The sequence below is a fragment of the Lygodium microphyllum genome, chromosome 23, assembly GCF_053477565.2.
Source record: "Lygodium microphyllum isolate KBCC chromosome 23, Lygodium_microphyllum_v1.1.10, whole genome shotgun sequence".
In the NCBI taxonomy this organism is placed as follows: domain Eukaryota; kingdom Viridiplantae; phylum Streptophyta; class Polypodiopsida; order Schizaeales; family Lygodiaceae; genus Lygodium; species Lygodium microphyllum.
Window position 1 is genome coordinate 50,432,236 of NC_141157.1, and position 26,253 is coordinate 50,458,488.

The window sequence follows — 26,253 nt, forward strand, 5'->3', positions numbered from 1 at the left end:
TCATAAAGGTTGTTATCTTTGTTGTCTTTACTTATTTGTTGTTATTTTATTTGTTCATCTCAAGGTTAGTTTCCTTTTGAAACGATTAAAGAAAGTAAAAAATGATAATCATTACGTTTTTAAAGATCCCTTAAATAAACTTTATTTTCTTTACTCATTTTTTATTTGTGTATTCTTTATTTCAAAGGTATCTTATATTTATAATTGACCCATTTTCTTTGCTCATTTATTCTTTGTGTATTCTTTATTTTAAAGGTATCTTATCTTTATAATTGAGATTATTAACAAATTAATAACAAATATAGTTTTTGATAATTTTTAATTATGTTTTGTTAGATGGCCCAATCGGTCATCTAATATTATTGTGCCTCAACTTATCAAATGCATTTGCAAGAGGCATTACAACCATCAGCAACACATGATTATACATAGATCTCTTGTGAGGGTGATCAAAAGATTGCCAATGGATATTATGGCTATATCTAGTGCTCCTATATATTGTGCCAATAGATGATGTCTATTGTATACTCGGCTCACACACCAATCAAATGCTAGACAATTAGAGTAAACGGGAGTTTCAAGATTTCTCATGTTTTGTTACTTTGCATCAATTTCATCCAAATTCTACAATTTGCTCTACCAATGCTAGGATTCAATATATTATCAGACTACGTAATACTTTAAAAAAATATTCTTGAATATTTATTACATAAAATGCATTCAACAAAAATTATTTTTCTTGATTTCTAAGAGAAAATTTAGATGTGGCGAGCAATGCTAGTGGGCCACGTGGGGTAACATAGTGTGAGAGGAGATGTGGCACATCATCCTTGCGTGTTGTGCAACCCATGCCAACTTTCAATAATTCAAGTAGAACGAGGAAGCTATCTTTCTAATAATTAATGTAGGATAATTTAGAATGATGGATGTATAAGTCAAGTTTATGTGAGCAATGTGAAAATGTTATCCATTTCTTTTTAGATACAGAAGTTTTCAAAAAGTGAAGCTATATTTGGGAAGATGATGTTATATTTTCTATTTGATATGGGACAATGAATCTATGCTACTAAATAAATGTATGTAACTTTATTTATTCATATTTTTGTATGGTTGAGGTATAGAAAAAAGTATTATGTAGCAAATCTTTTTTAGTGCTTTAATATTGCTATAAGCAGGGATATTGCTTGAATGTTTGTATATAGGCAAGAATTTGAACAACGTATTTAGTTGAAGTTTAGATGCACCCTGGAATCATATTAAAAAAATATTTAAATATGTTGCTACATTTATAGAGAAGTGATTTGAACTTCAGCACAAATCACAGAGAGAACATTGGTGCAAAGCATCGGCGGGATACTAGTGCGAAGCACTAGGAGGATCTAGAAGCGGAGCACTTAGTTTGACTTGACATCCTAAATTGCTCATAGAATCGGTTTACATTTCCTTATAAGGTCATGAAACAACACTTTCTTTCTATCAGAGCCAAGCACTAATACATTCTAGGTCACTATTATGATACAAGGGGACTCCTTATGCCACTGTGATCAACCAATGGTAACTTGACCATTTTCTTAAATGAAAATTGTAGCTTCCATCGTGGGCCTTAATTTTCCTTGTCCAATCTTTTCCACCGAGATATACTACTCTATCTTGACTCTTGTTTATGTTGACTATTGCTCAATTGCATTTGCTTCTCAACATTAGGATTAGGTACCATTGTGTCTTTGGCCTTGTTATTAGTCCCTTCCTCAAGCTTCTTCTTCTCATGCCTTTTTATAGTAAGACTATTCTCTTTCACTTCTTTAGGTTTCACCATCTCTTAGATGTGGAGGTAGTTCCTAGTAAAATGCCCACACTCACTCCCTACACAAATAACAAGAGTTTAGAAAGGTTAAAATGTGATGCCAATGACAAGGTTGACACCATTAGGGTTGAATACCTCTAGGCGTTCAAGGGGCTTATTTCTCCTCTCTGACAAGATGTAGGCACATGCCTTTTCGCTTGTAGCATGTCAATATTGAACACGTCAAGTAGTGTTTTTGTTAGGCTATGAATCCTCCCCATCCAACCATATAAGTAGGTTTGTAAAGGTAACACATATAGGGCAATTGTTCAAAGCATACAATCAATGAAACAAAGGAACACTTTAGAGGCAAGGTTACTTTTGGCAATGCCCTTGCAATCACATTCTACTTGGTTTCTTGATAACAGGAATGGCAACTATTAACAATGTGAAAGTTGGGACGAAAATTGATTAACTTCAAAACAAAGGTGCATGCCTTTTTTTTGCACGAGAGAGAGAGAGAGAGAGAGAGAGAGAGAGAGAGAGAGAGAGAGAGAGAGATCATCGTTTTCTTTAAATTTAAAAAATAAGCTCTTCTTTCTTGAAAAGCAAGGTATCCACACATTTCAAGGCTAAGTGGATCACTCAGGTGAGACTAACACATTTTTCACCTTGTCAAAGCACCATTGTATAAGCATATGCTCTGAACGAGCAATGCTAACAAAAGGTAGCAGCAAATGATTAATGGTGAATTTGTGTGCGGGATTCGAACCGGGATCCTTTTCTCCTACTCGGTTATGATCTATACTGTCACTGACAGGTGCTCTGCGTGCCCCCTGCTATTTTTCTTCTTCCTCCGGGGTTTTTGTTTGTTTGGTTATGGCGTTTATTGTTGACAGGCCCACTCCCGTTGTTTTCCTTCCGCCCTCGATTTGACCACTCTGCCCCGCGGCTTCTTGCCCTAAAACCCTAAATTCCCCTGTCACAGCTATCTCATCAGCGCTGACTTCAGACGGACATTTCTAGGGTTTTTGTTGCGGCAAAATTACCTGGAGGCCTCTTCGGCGTGCCGACGGCAGCTGCTCCATCTTCTTATGCTTTCTCTCTGCTAAACATGGCTTCCAAGGTTAGTAGTCAGATTTTAGGGTTTCTTCATCCCGAGGGATCTTTCAGCTGGTTGCGTGACGTGCCTATGGCGACGTCTGAACTGCAGGTTTTGCCTTTTTTGACTTCGCGGCAGCAGGGAAATGCAGGTCTGCGGAATGGGACAGCCGCCTAGCTTTCTGGAGAGGGCTGTTGTCTGCAGTGATTTACTGGGGGTTCGCTATGGAGAAAAACTCAGGTGCCTGAAAAAGTGGTAAACAATCATCGAGTCTTTGTTCAGCCCTCAGGACAACTTTACGGCACGTGAAGAGACTTACAATACAAGAATGGGGACAAGTGCTCCCACAGCAGACAGTATCCTTGATTGGATTTTGAGGAAAACCGTAACATGTTGTGAGTCCTGTTTCTCCAATGAAAGCAGAAAGATTAGAAGCGGTCAGCAGATTTAACATAAGACACTGTACTCTGTTGATTGGTACTATCATGTTTGAATTGCAATGGCTCAGCTGCCTGTGGGTTTGGTCATAAATTGGCCTTGATCAGTGAGAGAGAATATTATATTTGGCGCATTAGCAGAGGAAACATTATATTTGGCAGGTTAGCATATACCGTCGCTGTTTCTCCAATGGAAGTGACAGGATTAGATGTGGTCAGCAGATTTAACGGTAGATCATGTGCTCTCTGGAGTGACACCGTCATGATTGAATCCAAGTGGTTCAGGTGCCTTCGTAAAGTTGCCTCAATCATTGTGAATGAGCACTATATATGACACATTAGCACCTACTATTGACACACACTACTGTATGTGATGCAATAGAATATACTGGCAATGATTTATACTTCTAGTAACGTGTTGCCCAGTTTGTTTCACTACTGAAACTTCCAGGATTAGAAGTGGTCAGCGGATTTAGTAGCAGATATTATACTCTTCCGAATGATTCAAATTACGATGTTTCAGCTGTCTGTGTTTTTGATGTAGTCTTAGTGGTTTATGTCGTTTGTACTGCCGCACATTTCTGTAATAGTAGTTCAAATAGGCATCTTCAAGAACAGCTTTATTTATCTAAGCAGTATTTACTTCAGGATCTTGCCATTGGATGTTGGTAATGACTTTAGGCAACTCTAGTGGTGGTTTTGGTTTCTGCTGAATGAATGTTATTAGGTTCTCTTAACATTGGGTAAATGATTTGGAAGTTGTGGACCTTGACGTGATGACAATTCAGATGTGACAGATCTGCTGCAGAATCTCAAAGTAGACTCACAGTCAGTAATCAGAGATCCACTAGAGGTATTCGATATGTTTTATAAAATGTTTCATATGTCTAAAGTCTGCATATTTGAATGCTGAGTGCTATTCATGTTGTGCTTGTATCAGGTCTTCATTAATACATATCATGTGCTCTTCAACCTACTTGATTTTCCACACATATGCATATGCATATTTATCCTCTTCTAGGTTCTGACTTCACATATGAGCTTTTAGACAAATCGCAAAATGTTATATTTCTGCTTAGTGTTTCTGAAACTCATGATTCATTTATGAATGGTAGTGCTTCTTGTTCCAGAACATTCCCTGGTGAACATCTCCAATTGTATTGTGTTACTAGTGTGTTTGTTCCACCTCCCTTTTTTTTGTGAGTCTAACTAAGTATTTTTTTGCACACTGGTGGACCTTTCATTTGCCATTTATATTTTATATTTTCTCTCCAGAAACATGGAATTGGAATGATTTGACTTGTTTCTGGCCTTTCTATCTAATTCATATAGGTGCCTTCGAATCCCATCCCAAGCACACAGGATGCTGCATTAGAAGTATCTGTTGCAAGTGTGGGAGAAGCATCCAATAACCCCGTAGCTTATGAAACAGGAATGGACATGTACTATTCTGTAAATGGCTTTGCTACACCTCATGGCTACTATTATGGAGGTGAGGAATGAATTGTCCACTAGTGGTGCATTTTATTGGCCTTTGGTGCAAAACTCTAAGGAGCTGACTGTTTTCTGTCTTGGCATAGCATATGACTATCCCTTAGGTGATTGGGATGAATACTCCAGACAGGCTGGTCCAGAAGGAGTAAATGCCCAAAATTCTGTAAGTTTTGATGTTTCATGTTTGTAAGTGGTGACACATGAATTTTGTTTGAGGATTCAGCTATCAGTTCATTTGTTTCTTATTTGTGTGGGGTGTAGGTTTGTTTGAAGGTTCAATATCAACAAGTTTGGTTCTTATTTGTGTAGGGTGTATACAATGAAAATGGCCCAGTTGTGTATCATCCTGCTAGCTACGCATATGGCCAGCATTTATATGGTCCGTACTCATCAGGAGCACCTATTCCAAGAGCAGATGGTCAGTTGTATGGTGCTCAGGGATATTCATATACTGGGCATATGTACCAGCAATCAGTGCCTGGAAATGCTCCATACATTCCTTCCACAGCTGCAGAAGTACCTACCAGAGCTGGTGAGCCCTCTGGTGATCGATCAGCCAATACAGCTGCTAGCTTAAATACAGGCCCTTTAACTGCAAGGCCAGGCTACTTGGCACATTCTACTGGTTCATATGGTCGCGGTATACTCCCCGTAAATCTACCTACCTCAGGTTCTCAGGATGCACGGGTCAATTATGAAGGTGGTAGAACAGGTGCTTTTTGGTCAGAGTCCTCCAAGGTAGCAGATGTCCAGCAGAGGCATGGCTTGTTACCTGTTTCTGTATCTGGTCAAAATGTTCGACCTATTCCTCCTCTACTTGTGAGTGTAGTTGAGCCTTATAATTATAATACTATTATTAAGATGCTGTCTACATTACAGACTGAAGTTTCGAATGTTATGCTTGTGAATAGTGATATTAATCTGTAGTCATGATCTAAGATGATTATGTGTTGCTATCTTACTACATGACAGCCCCATTTTCCATCAAGTCAGCAGCACCGTCCCCGGTTTGGAGTTGCTCCAACTCCAGGGGCTCTCAGCAGGGCTTTTCAGCATCCTTCAAGAATGTACTCTGCCACAGCTGCCCCTGCAAGAGTACCTGGGCTAGGGGCAACTGGCTGGGAATCACGAGGTAATGCACGTAATTGGTACATTTTGGAGAAAGGCAAAAGCCGAGGTAGAGGAAATGGTTTGATGAGCAATGGAAATTCTAGCTTGGACATACTCAATGAGCAGAACAGAGGTCCTAGGACAACAAGAAGTCGGAACCAACGGTTAGCCCCTGGTGCTGTGAGATACATCCAAGGTCAAATGGTAGCAAACACTGCTTCTGAACCTGCTCACACGCTATTGAACACAGACCAATATAATCGTCCAGATTTTGTCGTTAAATATGAGAATGCAAAATTTTTCATCATAAAGTCCTACAGTGAAGATGATATCCACAAAAGCATAAAATATAGTGTGTGGGCAAGTACAGCTAATGGAAATAAGAAGCTGGATGCAGCTTATCAAGAAGTGAAAGCGAGTTCTGGTTTTTATCCAGTATTTCTTTTTTTCTCGGTGAGTTTTTGGCACTTATTGGCATGTAACTTTTATTCTGGCTCAACCAGGTTTGAAAATTGTAATGAATATCAACCTGTCTTTGGCATCTTTGCAGGTGAATGCAAGTGGACAGTTTTGTGGTGTAGCTGAGATGCTTGGACCTGTAGATTTCAATAAAAATCTGGATTTTTGGCAGCAAGACAAGTGGACTGGTAGATTTCCTGTCAAGTGGCACATTATCAAAGATGTGCCAAACAGCCAGTTCAGGCACATTATTCTTGAGAACAATGACAATAAGCCAGTCACAAACAGCAGAGATACACAGGAGGTTGGTTGTGTAACTTATATCCATATTAATAAGGTCATACCTTTATGATAATGTAAGCAGATTCAGTAAAACTCTAGTAATAATGCAAACAGACTTAAGGTGAGTTGAAGTGCCTTTCTGGACTCCTACAAAGACATTGAGAGATTTGAGCAGTCTGTTATTAACATGATAATTCCAGTCTCTTTATCAGAATTAATGCTAGTGAATCAAAAGTCCTGCTGTGTGTGTCCTTGAAACAATGGTTACTGTCTGAAACAGTTGATGTGGAATGGAATTTCCGTGTTCAGTCACTTTTCAGATTTCCTGTGTCTTGGACCTTGAGGTGGGAAGGGTATCAGAGTGCTGTGACGTGGAAGTGGATGACTGGACTAAGTGAAACACTGAACGTTGAGAGAGAGAGAGAGAAAGAAAGAAAGAAAGGAAGTTATATACACGTCTACAAAAGGCCAGGTTGGCCTATGAGACCAAAAGCTTACGTACAAAATGTCTGGGAAGTTTTCCAAGTCCTAGTAAAGCTACTATCTAGTGTTATGGTAACCTAGGTGAGTAGGTACAAAATAGTATACAGACCCGATACAATCTAGATGCACTTCAAGTGCAGTGTGGAATTGCTCATGGAGCGTGGTCATCCTAAGATGTCCCGCGTGGGCCTGTCTAGCATGGAGAGGCTGAAGTGGCGGGATATGGCTTCCTAGTGGCGTTGTAGTATCCGCTGTCTCTATAGGTGATGTTTCGGGGGGGCGTGGGCGGTTGGAGAGAGAGAGAGAGAGAGAGAGAGAGAGAGAGAGAGAGAGAGGGTGAGCGCACGTGTATAATGCTAAAGAGACATCTCAACCTGCATAGAACAATGTGTTGGAGAGCAAACGTAGCAGATGCAGAAGGGAGGTGAGGAAATGCAGTTGGCCAGTACACATATGGCTGAATGTTGCAGTTGGCAACAAACTGGGTAGTCAACTTCCACGTGGCAGTTTGATTAGACCTCCTAGACTGTTTGTTGCCTAGCACTCTAGCCTGTCTGCTCGGCACTGCTTGTGCTACCCTGTGCACTACTTGTACTGCTTGTTGGTGCATATTTGCCTGCCTGTGCTCGTTCAATCTTGGTACCCATCTAGGAGGTGTCAAAATTGCTTACACCCCTCTCAAATCTTGGACATGGCATGAGGCTTAGGGATTTGGAGCGGTGATCAAGAACGGCAGGACATATTTGGGAAATAGAACAGCCAAATTATCCTTTGTCTTACAGTATTCCACATCAATGATCCCATTCCAGATCTTCTGACAGAAGAAGTAATACCGAACCTTGATATGTGTGGTCTTGGCATGAAAAATTGGATTCCATACCAAGGCTATGTAACTCTCATTGTCACATAGAGGTTTGGTAGTTGGGGCTCTGAACAACCAAGCTCACCCAACAATCTTCGAAGCCATATGGTCTCGTATGTGGTAGAAGATGAGCCTTTGTTGAAGAAAGGCCAATAGTAGGTTGTTTCTTGCTACTTAAAGAGATAGCACTTGCACCTACTAGGAAACAATGGCTTGTAGTTGATCAATATTGCCACCCAGTTTGAATTTGTCCAACCTTTTAGAGCCAAAGTTGGATCACGTGTACTTGTTCGATAAAATAGACCGAGATCGGGTGCTCCACTTATAAGCCCAAGAATCCACAAGGTAGTTTGCCAATGCCTTCTTGGGCTCAATTGTGAACCGTGCAATGAAACCAATTGGAATACAAAGATTAATTTGAGTGTTAAGAAGCCATATCAAGAATCCAATCAAACTGTTGATATTTGGAGGAATTCGCTTTCGATGAATCAACATGGGCTGTAGCATTTTAGTTCGGATCCATAAGAGTAAAAATTGTGTGACAATCAGTCATCTCAAAAGTGGTCAAAAGCTTTTGTTTATATCATTGTTGGAATAGAAGGATCCGCCTCTTGAATTGCCATATCTTATAACCTAGAAAGAAACAAAGAAGATCCATGTCAATCATCTCAAACTTCTTATGAAATGCCTTAGTTTGCTCAATCATTTGGGCATGGTCTCTTATTATAATGAGGTTGTCCACATAGAGTATTAACAACATGCATCCTTTGATTGAAGTGTGGACAATGGACATATGAAGTTGGATTGGAGGTAGACCTTATATGTTTATTTAGGGTGCCATTACTAGTACTTGGTCTTGAAGACCCATTAACTCTAATCACCTTCTTATGAGCAGGCTGTGGCACAAGTTGCCAAGTGCCATTCTTTCACGCAATAGCCTCTAATGTTTACACTATGGTTATTTGCCAATGGTTAGACAACAATGCCTCCCTCACATTGATGTTGGTTCTTAATCCTGCAAACATGGGCCATCAACTCGTTAGTGGTACATACAAGCTCTCTTGAATGTGCCTAGTTCCTCCAAGATTGCCACATGCCATCTTGCAAGTACCACTTCTTGGGAAGCACCTCATTCCCGGCATCATAGAGTATCCCACATGTCCAGTGGGGAGGAGGTCAATACTCCCCTTGTTGCTGTATCTTTGCTCAAGTCTCTAGAATGTCCATTGGTGGGGAATCTGGTGGAAAAGCAATCTCCTTAATAGGAGGAGCCTCAAAAGCTGTAGGCTATAAGTGTCAGAAGTGTATGCAGTGATGAAAGCGTGGAAAACTTTTGTAATAAACTGTTGAACACAAGAGACAAAGGAAAGAGAAAGAGAAACACTGCAAAAGAAAAGAACACTGCACAAGAAACTTAGAAGCAAATAGATACTTGGGAAATGGAATCCATATACTAAGATATAAGATAGTATAGAACCAATGCGAGTCACCAATTGTGAAGGCATTGGCACTTGCTCCTCTTTCTCCACCAGAACCAATCAAGTGATGAATGATCAACGAATGTGGGGGAGAAGCTGTTAGTAGATTAGTCAGTTCATGGTTGAGTCTGTACATGTGGTACAACAGGTTGGGCATAGAGATACTTTAGGCATTTTATTTGCTAACATTTATTGTGTTTTGGCATTATTTGCAGGCAGTCGGCCAGCAACCAGTCATATTTTTGGGATTTATTTGGCCTGTATATTCTTAGGCTTCCTCCTCCTCATTCATTCATCACCTGACAGTTCTTGGTGAGAGGGAGCACGTGGCAGTGCCTCCACTCGCATTGCATCTGTACTGTCTCATGTCTTAGTATATGGATTCCATTTCCCGAGCATACATCTAAGTTCTCATTTGCTTTCTTTCCCTTTCTCTTTTGTCTTGTGTTTGAGTAGTTTGTTACAGCTTATGTTTATGCTTCCATTGTTGTACCACTTTTGACATGGTTTCAGATTTCAAGATTTGTGTTCTTGCTGATTTTAGGAATGTGTTCACGCTTGTTGATTAGGTGGTCATTGCTCCAACTAGGCGCCCTGTTTAACCTGCGTTTTTTGTTGACGTCGGCATTCGTAGAGCTTGCGTTTTGGTGTCTCTGCATCTCTCTTGGCTGGGCGCTTGCATTATCAGGTCGTTTTTGCTGTTTTTGGCAGTTTTTGATTGATTTCTTGACTTTTTACAGCAGCTTTTGTCTTATTTTGATCAGATTATGGGTTATACTGTATGTGATCTGTTGTTTTTTGCAGTTAGTGCTCGTGTTCTGGCTATGTTCCCTCTTCCACTACTTTCTTTTCTCTACTTCTCTTTTACATCCTCTACAGATGGCTCCTTTGTGCACATCCACTGATGATACGCTACATGGAGATTCCAATGAGGCTTTTGCACCTTCAAAGAGGGGTTCGAAGACAAAGAAGTTGAAGGCCCAGTGCTACCATTGTGGCAAGCAAGGTCATTTAAGGAAGGATTGCAAAGAGTTAGCGGCTTCCAGGAAGAAAAAGGAGTAAGAGACGAAGCGGGATGCGGACTTCTTCAATGAGTCATCATCTACCTCAAATTTCAATTTCGATCCTCCAGTAGCCAAGGCGAAGTCCAAGGCATGGAAGGGATCATCTTTTTCGAATCATGGGAAGGGCTTAGTGGCCCCTTCCTCAGATGCTTTCTAGTAGTGGTGATGAGGTCTTCTCTCACAACTCTCCAGTGATAGAGGGAGTGTGAGAGGGCGGTGAGATGGGGCAGCCGTGCCTCATCTATATTTCTATACAGATGCACAGGATCCAAAGAGGGACTTTCCTAACGCATTGATTGAAGTGTGGTAGGTACAAATCTTGGAGCTAGGATTGACATCCAGGTTCATGATGGGTTGGTTACTTGACAGGTGGCTTTTGTCTAGAGCTCACATGAGGGGACACTTTGGCGGTCTGGCCAAAGAAGGGGAATCCATGGTAATTTATGCACTGCGCCATCGGTGACAGGATGGTCACATATGCTATATTAGAGGCATCGTTGATAGATAGACATTGAGAGCTGCTATGATCTTCTTTATCTTCAGGAGCTGGTATGATTGATATCGACATCGGGTTTTTCTTCAAGGTACCTTGGTGGTGGCTTGCGCACCCACTACTTGGGTATCCATGGTTTTACTATGATGGACATTGTTGTATGTACTATGATGTGACATCATCATTGTATATTGTATTGTATCAGATCACCCATGATCTAAGAGAGGGGGTGCTAGTAGATTAGTCAGTTCATGGTTGAGTTTGTACATGCGGTACAACAGGCTGGGCATAGAGATACTTTAGGCATTTTATTTGCCAGTATTTATTGCTTTTTGGCATTATTTGCAGGCAGTCAACTAGCATTTAATGCTGGCCAACCAGCTATATTTTTGGCATTTATTTGGCCTATATATTCTCAGGCTTCCTTGTCCTCATTCATTCATCACCTGACAGTTCTTGGAGAGAGGGAGCATATGCTAGTGTCTCCACAGTCGGTGACTCACATTGCATCTGTACTGTCTCATGTCTTGGTATATGGATTCCATTTCTTGAGTATACATCTAAGTTCTCATCTGTATTGTGTTTTTTCTTTCCCTTTCTCTTTTGTCTTGTGTTTTAGTAGTTTATTACAGCTTATGTTTATGCTTCCATTGCTGCACCACTTTTGACGGAAGCTTGAATAAATAGGCAAAAGTAATGCCCTAAATCATGTTAGGTCAACTAGCATTTAATGTTGGTTGGCTTGTAACAATAAATGCTAAAATAGCCATCCTAAAGTGCCAAGAAAAATGCCTAAATAATGAGGATAATATCTTGGTGTCCTAGCCCACTGACATGCAAACTCGACCATGAACTGACATATCTGCTAACACCCTCTCAGATCATGGGTGATCTGATACAATACAATATACAATGATAATGTCCCATCATAGTATATACAACAAGGACCAGCGGAGTAGAACCATGGATACCCAAGTAGTGGGTGCACAAGCCACCACCAAGGTGCCTTGGAGAGATCTTGATGTCGATGTCGATTGTACTAGCACTTGAGAATAGAGAAGAAGCATAGCTGCTCTCAATATCTATCAACAATGTCTCGCTGGAGCATACAAGATCATCTGGTCAAAATGCCTTTGAACATATGTGATGATGGATTCCCTATCTTTGGCCAAACCACCAGAGTGTCCCCTCATGTTGTTGGAAAATGGCAGCCAGCTATGGAGAGAGAGAGGAGAGACAATGACAACAAGAGAGTGAGTTTCAAGAATGTTGTCTTAATGTCCAACTGATGTACTTTCCAACCATAATTTGCAGCCATAGCAATCACACATCTCATTGTACTCACACGGGATGTAGGAGCAAAATCATAATCTATGCCCTTCTTTCGTGCATAGCCTTTTGCTACCAACCGTGCTTTGTACCTGTCAATTGTACCATCAGCCTTGCGTTTGAGTTTTTAGCTGCATTTATAGCAGCCCTTTCATGCTGTATTGCTTCTTCCATTGCATGTGGCAATCCATCATCGATACTCTGCTGTTTGGGAACATATGGTGCAGCAACAGCTTCCTGTATTAAGCCTGTCCTGCCATTTACAGCAGGCATAGAGACTCCAAAGTAAGTGGCAAAAGATCCTCAAAGACATCACCAATGTCATGGGTGGCTGGCATTTGAAACTGATCATGTGAAAATGCAGCATTTTCAGCAAATAAGACATCCCTACTGACAAAGACTTTCTTCGTGCGTGGGTCATACAAGCGATAGCCCTTACTCTCCGAACCGTAGCCAATAAATATGCATTTTACAGCCTTGTCATCAAGCTTCCCACGAAGCTCTTTCGGAACATGTGCATAGGCTATGCAACCAAACACCCGAAAGTAGTCTACATTGGGTTTCTTGCCATACCAAGCTTCGAACGGTGTGATTGTCTTTAGTGCCTTAGTGGGTGCATGATTCAACACATGATTTGCACATTGAAGGCCTTCTAGCCAAAATTTATGAGGTAGCCCCTTGCTTTTTAGCATACAATGAGTCATCTCTATAAGAGTTCGATTCTTCCTTTCAGTAACACCATTTTGTTGAGGAGTCATTTTAATAGTGGCTTGATGCGTAATGCCATGATTAAGCAAATATGTCAAAAGCACTAGACATGTAACCCCCCTCTCTATTTGTGGGAAGTGTCTGCACTTTTAAGTCGATTTCAGCTTCAAGCTTTGCAACAAGATGTTTGAAATGCATGAACACAGCGGATTTCTCCTTCCGCCTATACACCCATGTATACCGAGAGTAGTCATCAATAAATGTAACAAAGTACTTATGACCTCCAAGTGCATGTGTGCTTATGGGACCACAAACATCAGAGTGAATAAGCTGTATTTTTCGGATAGCACGCATTGCACCATCCTTTTTGAAGGCAAACCTGTGCATCTTGCCCAAAATACATCCCTCATATGCATGAGGAGGTGGAGTCTCCACTGGAGGCAATGCATCTACCATATGATACCTTTGAAGGATCATCAGACTCCCAAAGCTCATGTGTCCATAGCAGGCATGCCATAGCTCTGCATTTTGCATAGCGGGTGAAAGAATAGTGATTGCTAAAGCATCATGAGACTGTCTGTCATATGTATCCAACAAAAATAGACGCTTATATAGGGTGTTGGACAGCCTAAGTGCATAATCCATCTCTCTGTCTCTAACAATGCATTTGTCATTCTCAAAGATGACTTGTAAGCCATGCTTATTAAAAGCAGAGATAGACAACAAGTTCTTTGTAATGGCAGATACAAACAAGATATCTAGAAGCATGAAATTACAACCATCTGCAGCAGCAATAATGACCGTTCCAATGCCACATATATCATAACTGCTGCTGTTCGCACATGTAACACGCTTCCTAGTAGGGGCTGAATGCAAAGAGGTAAACAAACACTTCTTGGAAGTGATGTGCTTTGATGCCCCACTGTCAAAATACCATGTTTTCTGCATTTCAGCAGCATTAAATGCTGAGTCAGCCATTGAAGAAATCATAACTTCATGTGAGAAATGCATAGTCCTCTACAAAGTTGACTGAAGTATCATCATCAGTAGATTTGTTGGCTGATGTTTCTTGGACAACCAAACTGGAGTTCTTTTTTTTCTCTTTGGCTAATCTCTTTTTGCATTCATCGATATAGTGATTGGGCTTCTTGCAATAATGGCATTTCCCCTTCTTTTTAGTCTTGTCTGTGTCTTGGAAAACCTTATTTGATGGATGTCCAGCATCACCCTTTTTGCTGATTTTTTACATTTTGCTTGACTTTTCCTTTCCCTTTGAACTTGGAAAGCATAGCTACATCACCTAAACGCAATGCCACATTCTTCCAAGTTTGTTCCTCTTGTAGTAAGAGGCCTTCCAACTCCACAAATGTAAGGGGCTGCTACCTCCCCCTCAAAGACAACATCAAAGAGGTGTGGAAACCAAGATATGACTCTGGAAGAGAGTTCAATGTGATGTTTACCAATTCAGCATCTTGAATGACCTCATCAACATTGAGTAACTGCTCACGCAAATCCTGTATGTGAGTAAGGTGCTTTGTAATGCTATCACCTTTATCCATGGTCATATTGGCCAACTCTCTGCGGAGATAGGATATCTTGGTCTCATTGCGTGCTGCAAACATACGCTCAAGTATATCCCATGTTGATTTTGAGGTCTCACAAGACCGAATGTGCGGAATAATTGCCCTTTTCATTGACAAGGCAATCAAAGAAAGTGCCTATGCATCTTTTGAGTTCCATTTCCATTGATCCTCGGTAGGAGGGAGAAGAGGGGCAGCAGCAGTAGCAACACCAATACCACCAATAGCAGCACTAGCAACCTGTCCTTGTACACTGAGGTGTCTGAGGTGCAAGACCTCTTGGTCGCTGCAAATCACCTGTAACATAGTCCCACAAGTCCTTCGCCACAAGAAGGTTACGGACCATAAAACTCCACAATGGGTAGTTTGAGCCATCAAGTTTGTCCTCTTGAGTGAGGACACCAAGGATGTTGCTTTGATCATTATTCCCTTGACGTGCCATGCTGCCAATGATAGACAAAAATTTGCTGCCAAATACTTCAATGCTGAAGTATAGAGTATATTCCTTAGAGTACCAAAATCCCTTATGGGATTAAGAAACAAGTATCAAAGTGTCACACAAATGCCAAAGTGTGTACAATGCCACCCAAATCAGCACTCAGCCAGTAAATGACAGCACTATATTGCTATACCACATCCGCATCGAAATGTGTGCCCACAAAAGTACAAAATACGGCAACTTAATATTGATTCTTACCAAAATTTACTGAATTTTTTCAAAATTCTCTACCCAATCTGACTATAAAAGCAATTAATTTCTGTTGTATTGCTTGTTGCTTGCCTTGGAGTGCGTGTTGTGCAAAAGCCCCAAATTTGTTTCTAAAATTTCAAAGAAATTAAAGAAATTTGTACCTTATAGTTGAAATTTTTGCAAGAATGTTGCCTTGGGATGCATGTCAGCAATGAACGACAGCTGAAATCTGCATCGTGATACGTGCCGGATCCAAAAAATAGAAAAGCCCCAAATTTTCTTGAGCCAATGTGAAAGAAATTGCACAATGTCTATGAGTTTGGTAACAATTTGCGCAAAGGGTCTCCAGTCAGGCAAAAGCCCCAAATTTTTGGTGGGAATGCCCAAGAGATTTAGAATTTTTTTTGAATTCGTTGTCAATTTGAACTCTGGGAGCAAAATTTAGTAAAGGACCCAAATTTTTGGGCGGCACAAGCTGAGATTGGAGAAGAGATAGCTGAAAGAGATTGGAAATTCCAGAAATTTTGAGAAAATCCCATATCTGAAAATTAGGGTTTTTGCACTTTTTAGGGTTTGCAGAAATTGGCAGGTAGGATTGAGAAAATGGCGGGTAGAGCCGAGAAAATGCCAGGCAGAGTTGAAAACAGCAGCAGCTCTTTCAAAACGATAGCTTCTTGGGTTGCGTGTGGGACTGCGCGTTGGATTGCGTGCAGGCTGAAAACAACAGATCTGGAGCAAATGACTAAGTTGGACAGGTTTGGAGCAAATGGATAGATTTGGAGCTGATGGCTGAATTGGACATATCTTGAGCAGATGAACAAATCTCGAGTAGACAAGAGAGGGCTTAGCTATAGTTCCTCCTTCACTTCAACAACACCTCATAGCAGCTAAAAATTCTTCCTCGAGTTGAAAACCAAGCTGACAGCAGTAGGACCTTGGGCTGACGGTGGTTGAACGGAATCCGCATGTACGAGCTGCTCTGATACCAAATGTTGGGAAATGGTAGCCAACTATGGATAGAGAGAGGAGTGACAATGATAGCACGAGAGTGAGCTGAAGCAAAAAGAGAAGAGTTCACTTGTTTGAATGAAAGATAGAGTGAAAGTACAACTTATGTTTAGGTCAAGGGTTGACCTAACTAGCCTTTTACCAACTAACTAGAGTTAGGTTTATTTTACTCTAGAGCCTAGTGTCACTACTTTAAGTTTCTAGGACACTAGGTGTACACTGTACACACCTTACATTGACACTTTAATAAGTGTCCACATCACACAAATTACATTGGGTATTGTCCATAGAATTGGCAAATTTTAACACATGTGAGCCCAAGACGAGAATCCGATCCTGCTCTCTATCAAAGAAGCGACTCATCATGAACCTGGATGTCAATCCTAGCTCTGGGATTTGAACCTGCTAGACTTCGGTTGGTGTGTTAGGGAACACCTATATACCTATATAGATGAGGTTCATCTACCCCATTTTACCACCCTCTCACATTTCCTCTCTGGCATTGGAGAGTTGTGAGGGATGACCCCATCACCTGTACTAGCAACCTAGAAGGAAGGCCCTTGCAACCATTGCCGGGGCCCTACATAGATGGAGCCTAAACTTGGACTTGGACCTGGAGAAGAGAAAGACTCGCCTCGCCGAGAGAGTTGTCACCTGTCATCATTGTCCGCCCTTGCGCTTGTTGTGAAGCTACTAATGTCATGTAGTCCATCTGGAGGTATCCCTTCTTGCCACAATAAGAGCACTGAGACTTTTGTTTCTGCAGTATGGCATCCCTTTCTAAAACTGGAACATTTAAAGCACCGAGATAGCATCCTCATGGAAACTTGAAGTTGACATAGCAAGTCTCCAACATAACGCTTGTAGATGAGGAAAGAATAGTTGCATGTTGACCATTAGGAGGAGATGTCGGAGGAGCTATCATGAAGGAGATACAGAGAAGATGAAGAAAGAGAAGGGATCTTCAGAGAGAGAAGTATGCCAAAAATACAAACTCACAAGGATTGCACGAGTTCCAAGCAGTAAAGAAAGCACATAGAGAAAAGATCAATAGTAACTAGTGTAGTGATGAAAATACAACAATTGGATGCACATGAATCCTCATTAAAGCGGAGCAGTGTACCACAATGTAAGAAGATGGACAAAAAAAAAAACAGAACCAGCTTGCATATATTGTCGCCCACCCTTGCATAGGAGCAAATAGCCAAAACACAGGTGCTGATCAGTAAAACGCAGGCAAGAGACACCAAAATGCAGTTTTGGAAGGGTTAGTAACATGTCCCCAGCCCTAAAACTGGCCCAAAAAGCTGAAAACGAAAATGATAGTCTACAAAACGTTGAGGAAACATGCCGAAAATGATCAAAAGATGGTGGCTTATGCTGGAAATCAGTCACAGTTGGTAGAAACTCTCTCTCCAAGGTCGTTGTAGTTGAGGTGGTCAAATCAAGCATGTACAACTTGGTCTGTTTGTGAAGAAAGAAGAAAGATATAAGGGTTGTAGAACTTTGCATCTTATAGATGTTATTTTTCTCTTGCCCTTGGCATAGCCATTTTCTCCTCCATTGAATGTGGATGCTTCTTGAAAACCACATCATTGCTCGCTATGATACTCTTTGCCTCTTGGTCATACAATTTGTAAGGCTTTTGCTCATCACTATAACCTAAGAAGATATGTTTGTTGCCTTTTGGTATTAACTTGTTTCTCTTATCCTTTGGAACACATGTATAAAATTCACATTCAAAAGTCCTATAGTGTGAGACAGATGGTTTCTTACGAGTATAGGCCTCATGAGGAGACTTTTCCTCGAGAGCCTTTGTGTGGATTGTCCTTAACCAATTCTAGGCCTTGCTCTTAAGCACACACCTTGCCATTTTCAGGGTGGTGTGATTTCAAATGTTATTCAACTAAAGTGTATGAGGTGGTATCAATTGATATTTAATCTCTTTGTTCTTGCAAAAGTCTTCGAACTCCTTTGAGTTAAACCAATCATTGCAACCTGTTGTAAATTTCTTTACACTTTTTTCCATTTCATTCTTAACAAGTTTTAGCTATGTTTTAAATTTACAAAAAGCTTAAGCCTTATCATGAAGGAAGTATATCGACATCTTCCTATGTATATCGACATTTTCCTATTGTTGTTGTGGATAATCAACATAAGATAAGAAGATTCCCCCAAGGTTTGTGTTGACATTTTATTGCATAAGTCAGTATGTATCAACTCTAGAGGAGCCTTCACTTTGTTTTTGCTTTTCAATAGAAATGCTTAGTCTCTGTTCCTTCTCCATTATACAAGCTTCACATTGTTGTTTCATTTTAGTTATTGTAGGTAGGTGAGCAACTAGATTGCAAATCCAATGTGACTACATCTTTTATGCCAAAGTCTACTTGCGCCCATAGCAATGGTGGTTACAAGAGCACTGAACTCATATTGATTGTTCCTTTTTTTCCTTTGTTGATAATTTTGCCAACATTATTGAGAATTTTTGCACTTGTCTTGGTGGACATTACTTCATGGACAAGATTAATTATGGAAACAATTGATAGCAAATTTCTATTAATCTCTAGAATATATAACATATTTGAAAGCTTTTTTTGACTTGACCATTCGCAACAACAAAGACAATAATACATGTGCCTTGAACATGGCATTTTGCATCGTTTTCAACTGTCCCAATGACGAATCCTTGCAAAGGTTGCAAAAAACTATATAGACATTTCTTGGTAGTCATGTGATGGGAGGTGTTACTATCAAATTCCCATGAGTGAGTAGTAGTTACTTCTTGCGCCAAGTAACACGTTTCCTCAATGGTCGCTGTGAATAACTCTAGCTCTACTTCAGCTGTATTGGTTATCTCCTTTGCTTTACTTTTTCAGGGTGACATTCTTCTTACTCGTCTTCTTGACACAATGGTTTGTAATTGCATGTCACGTTTTCTTACAGTAAAAGTACACTCCTTGAAACTTTTTATTACTACCCTTCTTATTTTTGTCGTCATTGGGAGAGGAACCACCATTGCCTTTTGTGCTGACAGAGGATGTAGTATTTCCATTGGTGTGTCCTTCTTCGGCTTTAAGTTGCAACTCCTCCTCCATTAATAGTCCACAAAATTCCTCAAATGTTAATGCTCTGGGTCTCACTTGAGTGTTTAGGATAGTTACCATTCCATCAAACTTTGGTGGACAAATTTGAAGATACCTCCTTGCTAGCTCTTTACAAGTCTTTTGTATCCTAGTGCGAGTCATTTGGTTAAGCAGATTCTTGATTTGAGTAATGAATGCTTTAGTTTTCTCTTCTTTAATAAACTTTGCTTTTGCTAGTTGATTCTTTAAGTTTTAAATCTTGTATGCTAGTTGAGCTTTGGGGGTCAGTTGGTGTCAATTTTGACCCTAGGATAGTTATTTGGCCAATAAATGTCAGTGATGACACTAGGGACTAGCATTAATTAATTAATTAATGTGAGTGTAAGGGTCAACAGAGGTTAGGGATCTCTTCAAGTTGCAGATGGCCTAGCCAATTTAATTATGGATGGGCATATTTGATTTGGGCAAGGTGAGAAGGGTTAAAATGAATTTTCAGGATGATTTAATTCTAAAAATTAATTAAATGGTTGCATAATGCCGAAAAATGGGTTTAGAAGGTTGCCGCTTAGCAAAAATGCCCATGCAAATTGAGAAAACGTTTTTGGGGATTGGGTCTTAGCCATTTAGTTGATTTACAGCTTGGGGGAGAGAGAGGGGAGCTGCCGGTCCATTTTTTGATGAGAGAACAGTAATTTGTTGCATAAGACAGCCATTTGGGGAGCCTCAATAGGTAGGGGACAGCAAGGAGACCCCTTCCAAGGGTTGGCAACAATATTGCTGATCAGATGATAGCATTTTGGAGATGTTTGGCAGTAGGCGACATTAAATGTTGGTTGGAGTAGGTAGCACATAGATTTTAGGGTTTACCGTGAAGAAAATCAGATTTCTCTCTCAGCTTGGCTCTCTCACACCTTCTCCAATAATTTCTCAAAAGATCTTAGCATTTCTTAGCCATTTGGAACAGATCTTAGCCATATTTAGTAGACAACAGGAGGATTTCTGTTGTAAACCCTAATTTTTTTGCAAAAATTAGAGTTTGAAAGCCACCGTGTAACTCGTGTCAATAGGAGAAGGCATCGTACATTGAATTCAACATTTGAAATTCGTATAATTGTTAGGGAATTCAAATGCTAGCCCATTCGTTGTAAATTGGGGTAGTATTTGGATAGTTTGTGGTTCCAATTGTGCAAGTCGTGGGTGAAAAGTCAAGGGGCAAATGGCCCGAATAGCTTACTGATTGTTATTACAGTAAGGGGCTTTTGGAACAACAAAGAAGATTGTGGAATCTTAGCTTGTACTCATTCTATTAGCAATCAAAGTTAAAGAAATACCAAAAGGGGCGTTAGTTTTGGGGCCAATAGGGTGTCCAGTGTCCAAGATTATTAAGGTAAATTGTGCATTTCAATTTATGTTTATTTGTTGATTGCTATAATTAAGTGCTCAATTAAGAAATTACCACCCTCTCTAGGAAGAAATATTGGTTTCAAAAGATCTATATTTGGAGGTATCATAACACTCGAATTTACTAGAGATTTATTCATCCCTTAACTATGTAGTCTATATATTATCTCCAACATATCTGGGTAGTAGGGCAGGCTAGATAAGCCACGTAGGATGCTACGTGGCAGTTCATTTTTTCTACAACATTATTATTGATTACTTTATTTAGTGGCTGCATTTATGCAGCAGCCAGCCAATTTTTAAATGGCTGACCTAATTAGATTTTCATATTTTTTAGGCCTATTTATTGCTTGGCATGCCCTTGTTATCATGTACTTGGTTTTAGGTGGAGAGTTAGATTGGTTCGCGGAGATACATTCAATAGCTCATGTACATTTATTTTCTTCATTTCAGCATTTATCTGTTGTAGGTCATGTTCATTTTCTTTCGATCTAGTTATATGCTTCCACATTCATTGCATTCTAACATGGTATCAAGGCAGTATTAAAGGGCTGATCGTGGGTAGACCTGAATGGGAGATTTCAATGTGACAAAAGTTTATGTTTTCAGTGTTAGAAGGATGAGTGTGCAGTGCAAGAAAGAAGTGAAATTATTGTTTTTGGTAGGTTTTTATTGTTTTTTATAGCATTTGATAGTTGTAAGGGAGATGTGGTTGGAATTAGGGTCAGTTGTACAATTAGATGACTGTTATGAAATGAGTATCTTTGGAGGAGGTATAGATGTGGATGTTGAACCTATCCAAGATCACTTCCATGTAGGAGTATGTCAATAAGCTTCGGCAATTGCAAATGGAGGTCCAAAACACAGGGAAAGTGATTACCTCGAAGGACATGGCAATAACTCTTCTTTCACAATAATTGCCTTGATTTAGTGCATTCTACTCGATCTTGATCGCTTCAATGTGGACATATATCCTCAAGTGGGGGGAGGAGTTGGTTCCGATAGTTGTGGACCAAGAGGAACAACTTAAAGGTTAGGACACTCCTAAGTTGAAGGCATTGGTGGGATAATATTTTTAATAGAAGGGGAAGGAGGAGGAGGAGAAGAAGAAAAAGAAGTACGAGAAGACCAAGCAAGATAAAGGCAAGGAGTCTACTTCTCACATTTGTGGCAAAACTTGTTATTGGAAGATGGATTGCCTTGACAAGGATAAGGATACTAAGGAGGACTTGAAAGCAGTGGTTGCTTCTTCATCAACCACCTCTCCATTTGGAGGTGATTGAGGATGCTTCCTCGATGTCCTTTGATTCAGCGATGTTGGCCCTTTAGCCTCGTGAGTGGTTTATGGACAATGGCGCTTCTGGCTACATGACTCCTCCTATAGATAACATTGCACGTATGCATCTGATGCATGGGAAAATTTCATAGGTGACAGCTCTTTTGTTCCTATCAATGACAAAGGTGATATGCAATTGATTTTAGATGGGGCAATGTGGCACCCACACGTTAGAAGTTCTCTAGGTACCATATTTGGGATATCATATTCTTTCATTGATAAAAATTATGTGCTCTTGGTCTTATGGTTGAGTTTGATAAGGACTCTTTTTGAGTTCTTGATGGAGGTTCTTGACAAGTTATCCGTGGAACTCATGAGGAGAATGGAGTCTACAAGATGTGGACTTAATCAGCCTTTGCTTCTCTTCCTTCTTTCTTCTCAAACTTAGACCAACCAAGCTATGGCATGCTCGGTTTGGCCCCCTCAATTATGAGTATCGGAAGCCGCTCGTGGTCAGCTTGTACTTGGATTGCCAGGGATTGGGATGAACTACTCACCATGTTTTCCTTGCATTTGTGGCAAGTAGTACAGAGATGTGATTTCTAGCAATGCTTCGTAGGGCTAAGCAGCCCTTGGAGCTTGTTTCGACAGACTTATGTGGACCAATGCGGATAGAGTTTCTTAAGGGGAATTTATACTTTATGCTAATTGTTGACAATTTTAATAGGATAACTTGGGAATGTTTTTTGAAGCTAAAGTCAAAAGCATTCTCACACTTCAAGGATTTGGTTGCTCTTCAAGAACAAGTTTGGCAGGAAACTTAAGTCCTTGCTTTTTGACAAAGAAGAGGAGTTTCTCTTCAATGAGCTAGCTTGGTTTTGTGCAAAGCTAGCCTAGTTTTGGGCAGTAGATCGTGGCATTCACTAGGAGTTTACCAACACGAACACATCTCAAGAGAACGACAAATTGGAGCAGAAGAATCACAATGTGATCATGATGGCGTGAACTATAATAGAGCATTCGTAGACACCTTAATGTCTATGGGCCATGGCAGTCCACATCCTTAATCAATCCCCTATATCGGTCATGTTTGGTATGACACCTTTTTAGGCTAACTTTGGTTAAAAGCTAGACGCGTTTTATTTTAGGGTGTTCATGTGTGAACAACAAGTGTTTGTGGGTTATAGCTCATAGTTCCAAGGATATAGGCTTTTTGATCTTGTTTCATGAGAGGTATACATGAGTTCTAAAGAATATACTCTTTTAACACCTTGCAACTTGATGCTGTGTCCAAAGGCTAACCCACAATGATCACCTTTTTGCCATCCAATCACATAGACCTCATTTGACATACAAGGTAGGACCCAACCGAGCTCACACATGGCTTCTCCGCCTTACAACTTTGAGCATTGTGGATCATTGGTGGCACTTTACGAGGGTGGGGCATTGGGCATATCTAACAATGAAGTCCTTTGTTTTCTTCCGCTTTTTCCACCTCATTCCTCCTCCCCATTGTTGTTCATATAAGCCCAAAATAGAAGATTGGAATGAGGTAAACCCTAAGCTTGACCCAAGTTATACCATTTAGGATACTTGACCTTGGAAAAATAATCTGCCCAAGGTCTTGTTTAAATGAATGTAAGCTGTGTGGGGCTGTCATGACAACACAGAGCAAGTACGTGCACTAGCTTGACTTAGATGGAGTAAGCTGGTTGAGAGGATTTTACTCAATGCGGCTATCGCTTCTTCCATGAACACTTGTGAAACAAGCATGCATCTTTGAGCTCCAAGCTCCATCTGGTGATGGGAAGTTAGTTGGTCTCAATCACTTGGTTCTCATTCATGCAGTGGTAGCACTGAAACCAGAAAGCTGGAAAGCTTTTCCAATGGTTCTAGGTTGCTCAAGCATTCAGGACAGAAAATTTTACTCAGTGTTGATGAACTAGTTATGAAGCTTGAACAGCTTAGATGTCAGCGCAAATTGCAGCAGCAGCCTCGAGAAGTCCTGAACTGATTTGCACAGCAGTCAGAAATAGGAGGGAGCACTTCTATCACTGCCACTTCTTCATGCAGCTGTAAACAATGAAGCAGCATGCTCCAAACTCTAGATTCAAAAATGGAGGATAGCCGGCTGAGTTGAAATGACAAGTCTAGGCTGAGCTGAAATTTCAAGCTCCCAACTGGAATACTCTGACCTTTCTCGTTAATAATCTTTTATGAAAGGATGCTGAATCTGAAACATAACTTCAACTGTAGAACCTGAAACACAACTTCAAGTGCATTCAGTTTGACCAGGGGAAAATCCAGTGCTGATTGTCAGGACAATGGGAAATGAAATACTGCTGAAATGATGCAACCCTTTTATAGGCCTAGATCAGTTCATTTTAAAGGTTGTTGGGTCACTGGTGGACCTCGGTCCAAGATGCTGTTCAACTAGCATGCTTATACCTACCACCACACAGCCTATGCCTTGACAGTATCACAGTTAATAATATTTAGTTATCTTGAGTACAACTGTATTGCCGTTCTCCTCCTCAGGCATTGCCTCAAAATAAAGAGCTAGGCAGATTGGGAGGTATAAATGTTTACATTCTTAAGCCACTTTTGAGTTGTAAATATTGACTTGTTAACCTGTTATGCAGGTGAGGCTAGAACAAGGCTTGGAAATGCTCACCATATTTAAAAACTTTAGTTCGAGAACCTCTATTTTGGACGACTTTCAGTTCTATGAATCCCGTCAGAAATTAATGCAGGAGAAAAGAGCTAGACAACAGACTCAAATGCAGCATCAGCAGGTAAATATAAACTTGATATGTGCCCTGTATGTTTGATACTGAATACTCATGCATTCTGCAGTATGCTGAGGTCTTCTACTTGTTCTTTTTAGATCATTCAAAGGGTTAACAAGGAGACAGATCAAGCATCTTCACAGGATCATGCTCAAACCACATCGCAGCATTCATTAGAATCAGGTAGGTTAGTTGAAGCTATCCGACCAAAAGAAAAACTTCTCAAGCCAAAAGATGCTCAACAAGGCTCTGCTGCATCTGAAAAGCATGAAAGTTCCCATGGAAATGAAGTTCATGTTAGTAAAATTTTGTCACGTTCAGAGAGTCAGGAGTCATCTGGTGCAGCAGAATCAGACAAGACTAGTCCAAAGGATGCTATATCTGCTAGCTGTGAAAAGCAGTAGCTAACTGCAGCATGCAGCATGTCCTAGATTACTGATGTAGTTCTTACTTTGTATTTATGTGGGTAATCACACCCATATTGTGCTTGGAGGTTGGCCTTCGCTTGCATCTTGCAGTTTAAGGTTACTGGCTTCAACCAAGTGGTGTGTTCGAAAAGTTGAACCAGGTAGAGATTTGCTAACAACCATTGATACTTAAACCTTCAGTCTTTGATATAGGCACTAGGTTGTCATTTGATATTGCTTTTGGAGCTCAGACCACCTTTACAGGGGTGGCTAGAGGCTGCTCTTCAAACTAGTCCAAATTTTGTAATTGATCCTTGCTAAAATGCTTGGGTAGAGTGAGTGGCAAAATAAGTGGCTATGTTGAATTGACCTGGCATTATTCACTTGTGTGTATAACTTGTGATTCTACCAAATGCGAACATGTGGTGGCCATGTTGGAGCAGTAGTATTTTGCAAACATGAATGATGTCTCAGATATTTAAGTACGCATTACTTTTATGTCATGCCAAGAAGCTTTGGCAAGCTTATGTAGGATACACACTTCCACCATTTCCAGGTCACAGAATATTTACTGTACGTTATACTTTTGATAACCCCCTAAAATGCTTTTGGTTGCAAATTCGGAGTAGTCATATCTATCAGTGCATTCTTGTTTGCAAAAGCGTGTTTCATATTCCTTCAAGCTTAACCGGTAACATAATTAACACTCTTGGGTCATGCCTGCTACAATTGTAGAACACGTAAGCAAGCAAGGATAACATAAAAGATCACGGGAGTAGAAATCCAGTTCTATTTTCATGAGTTGCAGTATGGCCTTTTAGGGTTTTGGGCCCAGTTATGTGGATGAGTAAAGTACTATTGGGTCATTGTTTTTGGCTACAATCACAGGACATATTACAAGTAAATAAGGATAACATAAGAAAGTACAAGTAGA

The 26,253-nt window shown here is 40.4% G+C and overlaps 1 protein-coding gene across 3 annotated transcripts; it reads left to right on the plus strand.

The window, feature by feature from the left end:
• The first annotated feature begins 2,572 nt into the window (after nt 1-2,572).
• Nucleotides 2,573-25,686, plus strand: LOC148016173 (YTH domain-containing protein ECT4-like). Of its 3 annotated transcripts, none has more exons than XM_087664829.1 (10): nt 2,573-2,909; nt 2,997-3,241; nt 4,111-4,175; nt 4,655-4,814; nt 4,903-4,979; nt 5,126-5,635; nt 5,789-6,379; nt 6,477-6,689; nt 24,766-24,918; nt 25,011-25,686. In XM_087664829.1, the coding sequence occupies exons 2-10, from the start codon at nt 3,214-3,216 to the stop codon at nt 25,314-25,316; spliced, it is 2,103 nt and encodes a 700-aa protein (XP_087520955.1). In that variant the 5' UTR covers nt 2,573-2,909; nt 2,997-3,213; the 3' UTR covers nt 25,317-25,686. The 3 variants fall into 3 exon arrangements, with proteins under 3 accessions (XP_087520955.1, XP_087520956.1, XP_087520957.1); XM_087664830.1 differs by having other exon boundaries at nt 3,027-3,241; XM_087664831.1 differs by having other exon boundaries at nt 2,575-2,909; nt 4,755-4,814.
• Nucleotides 25,687-26,253: the final 567 nt, after the last annotated feature.

Coding starts and splice junctions, on each gene's coding strand:
- LOC148016173 (XM_087664829.1), top strand. CDS start 3,214: ATGGGGACAAGTGCTCCCACAGCAGACA. Junction 4,815..4,902: donor TCATGGCTACTATTATGGAG/GTGAGGAATGAA, acceptor GTCTTGGCATAG/CATATGACTATCCCTTAGGT. Junction 6,690..24,765: donor ACAGCAGAGATACACAGGAG/GTTGGTTGTGTA, acceptor CCTGTTATGCAG/GTGAGGCTAGAACAAGGCTT.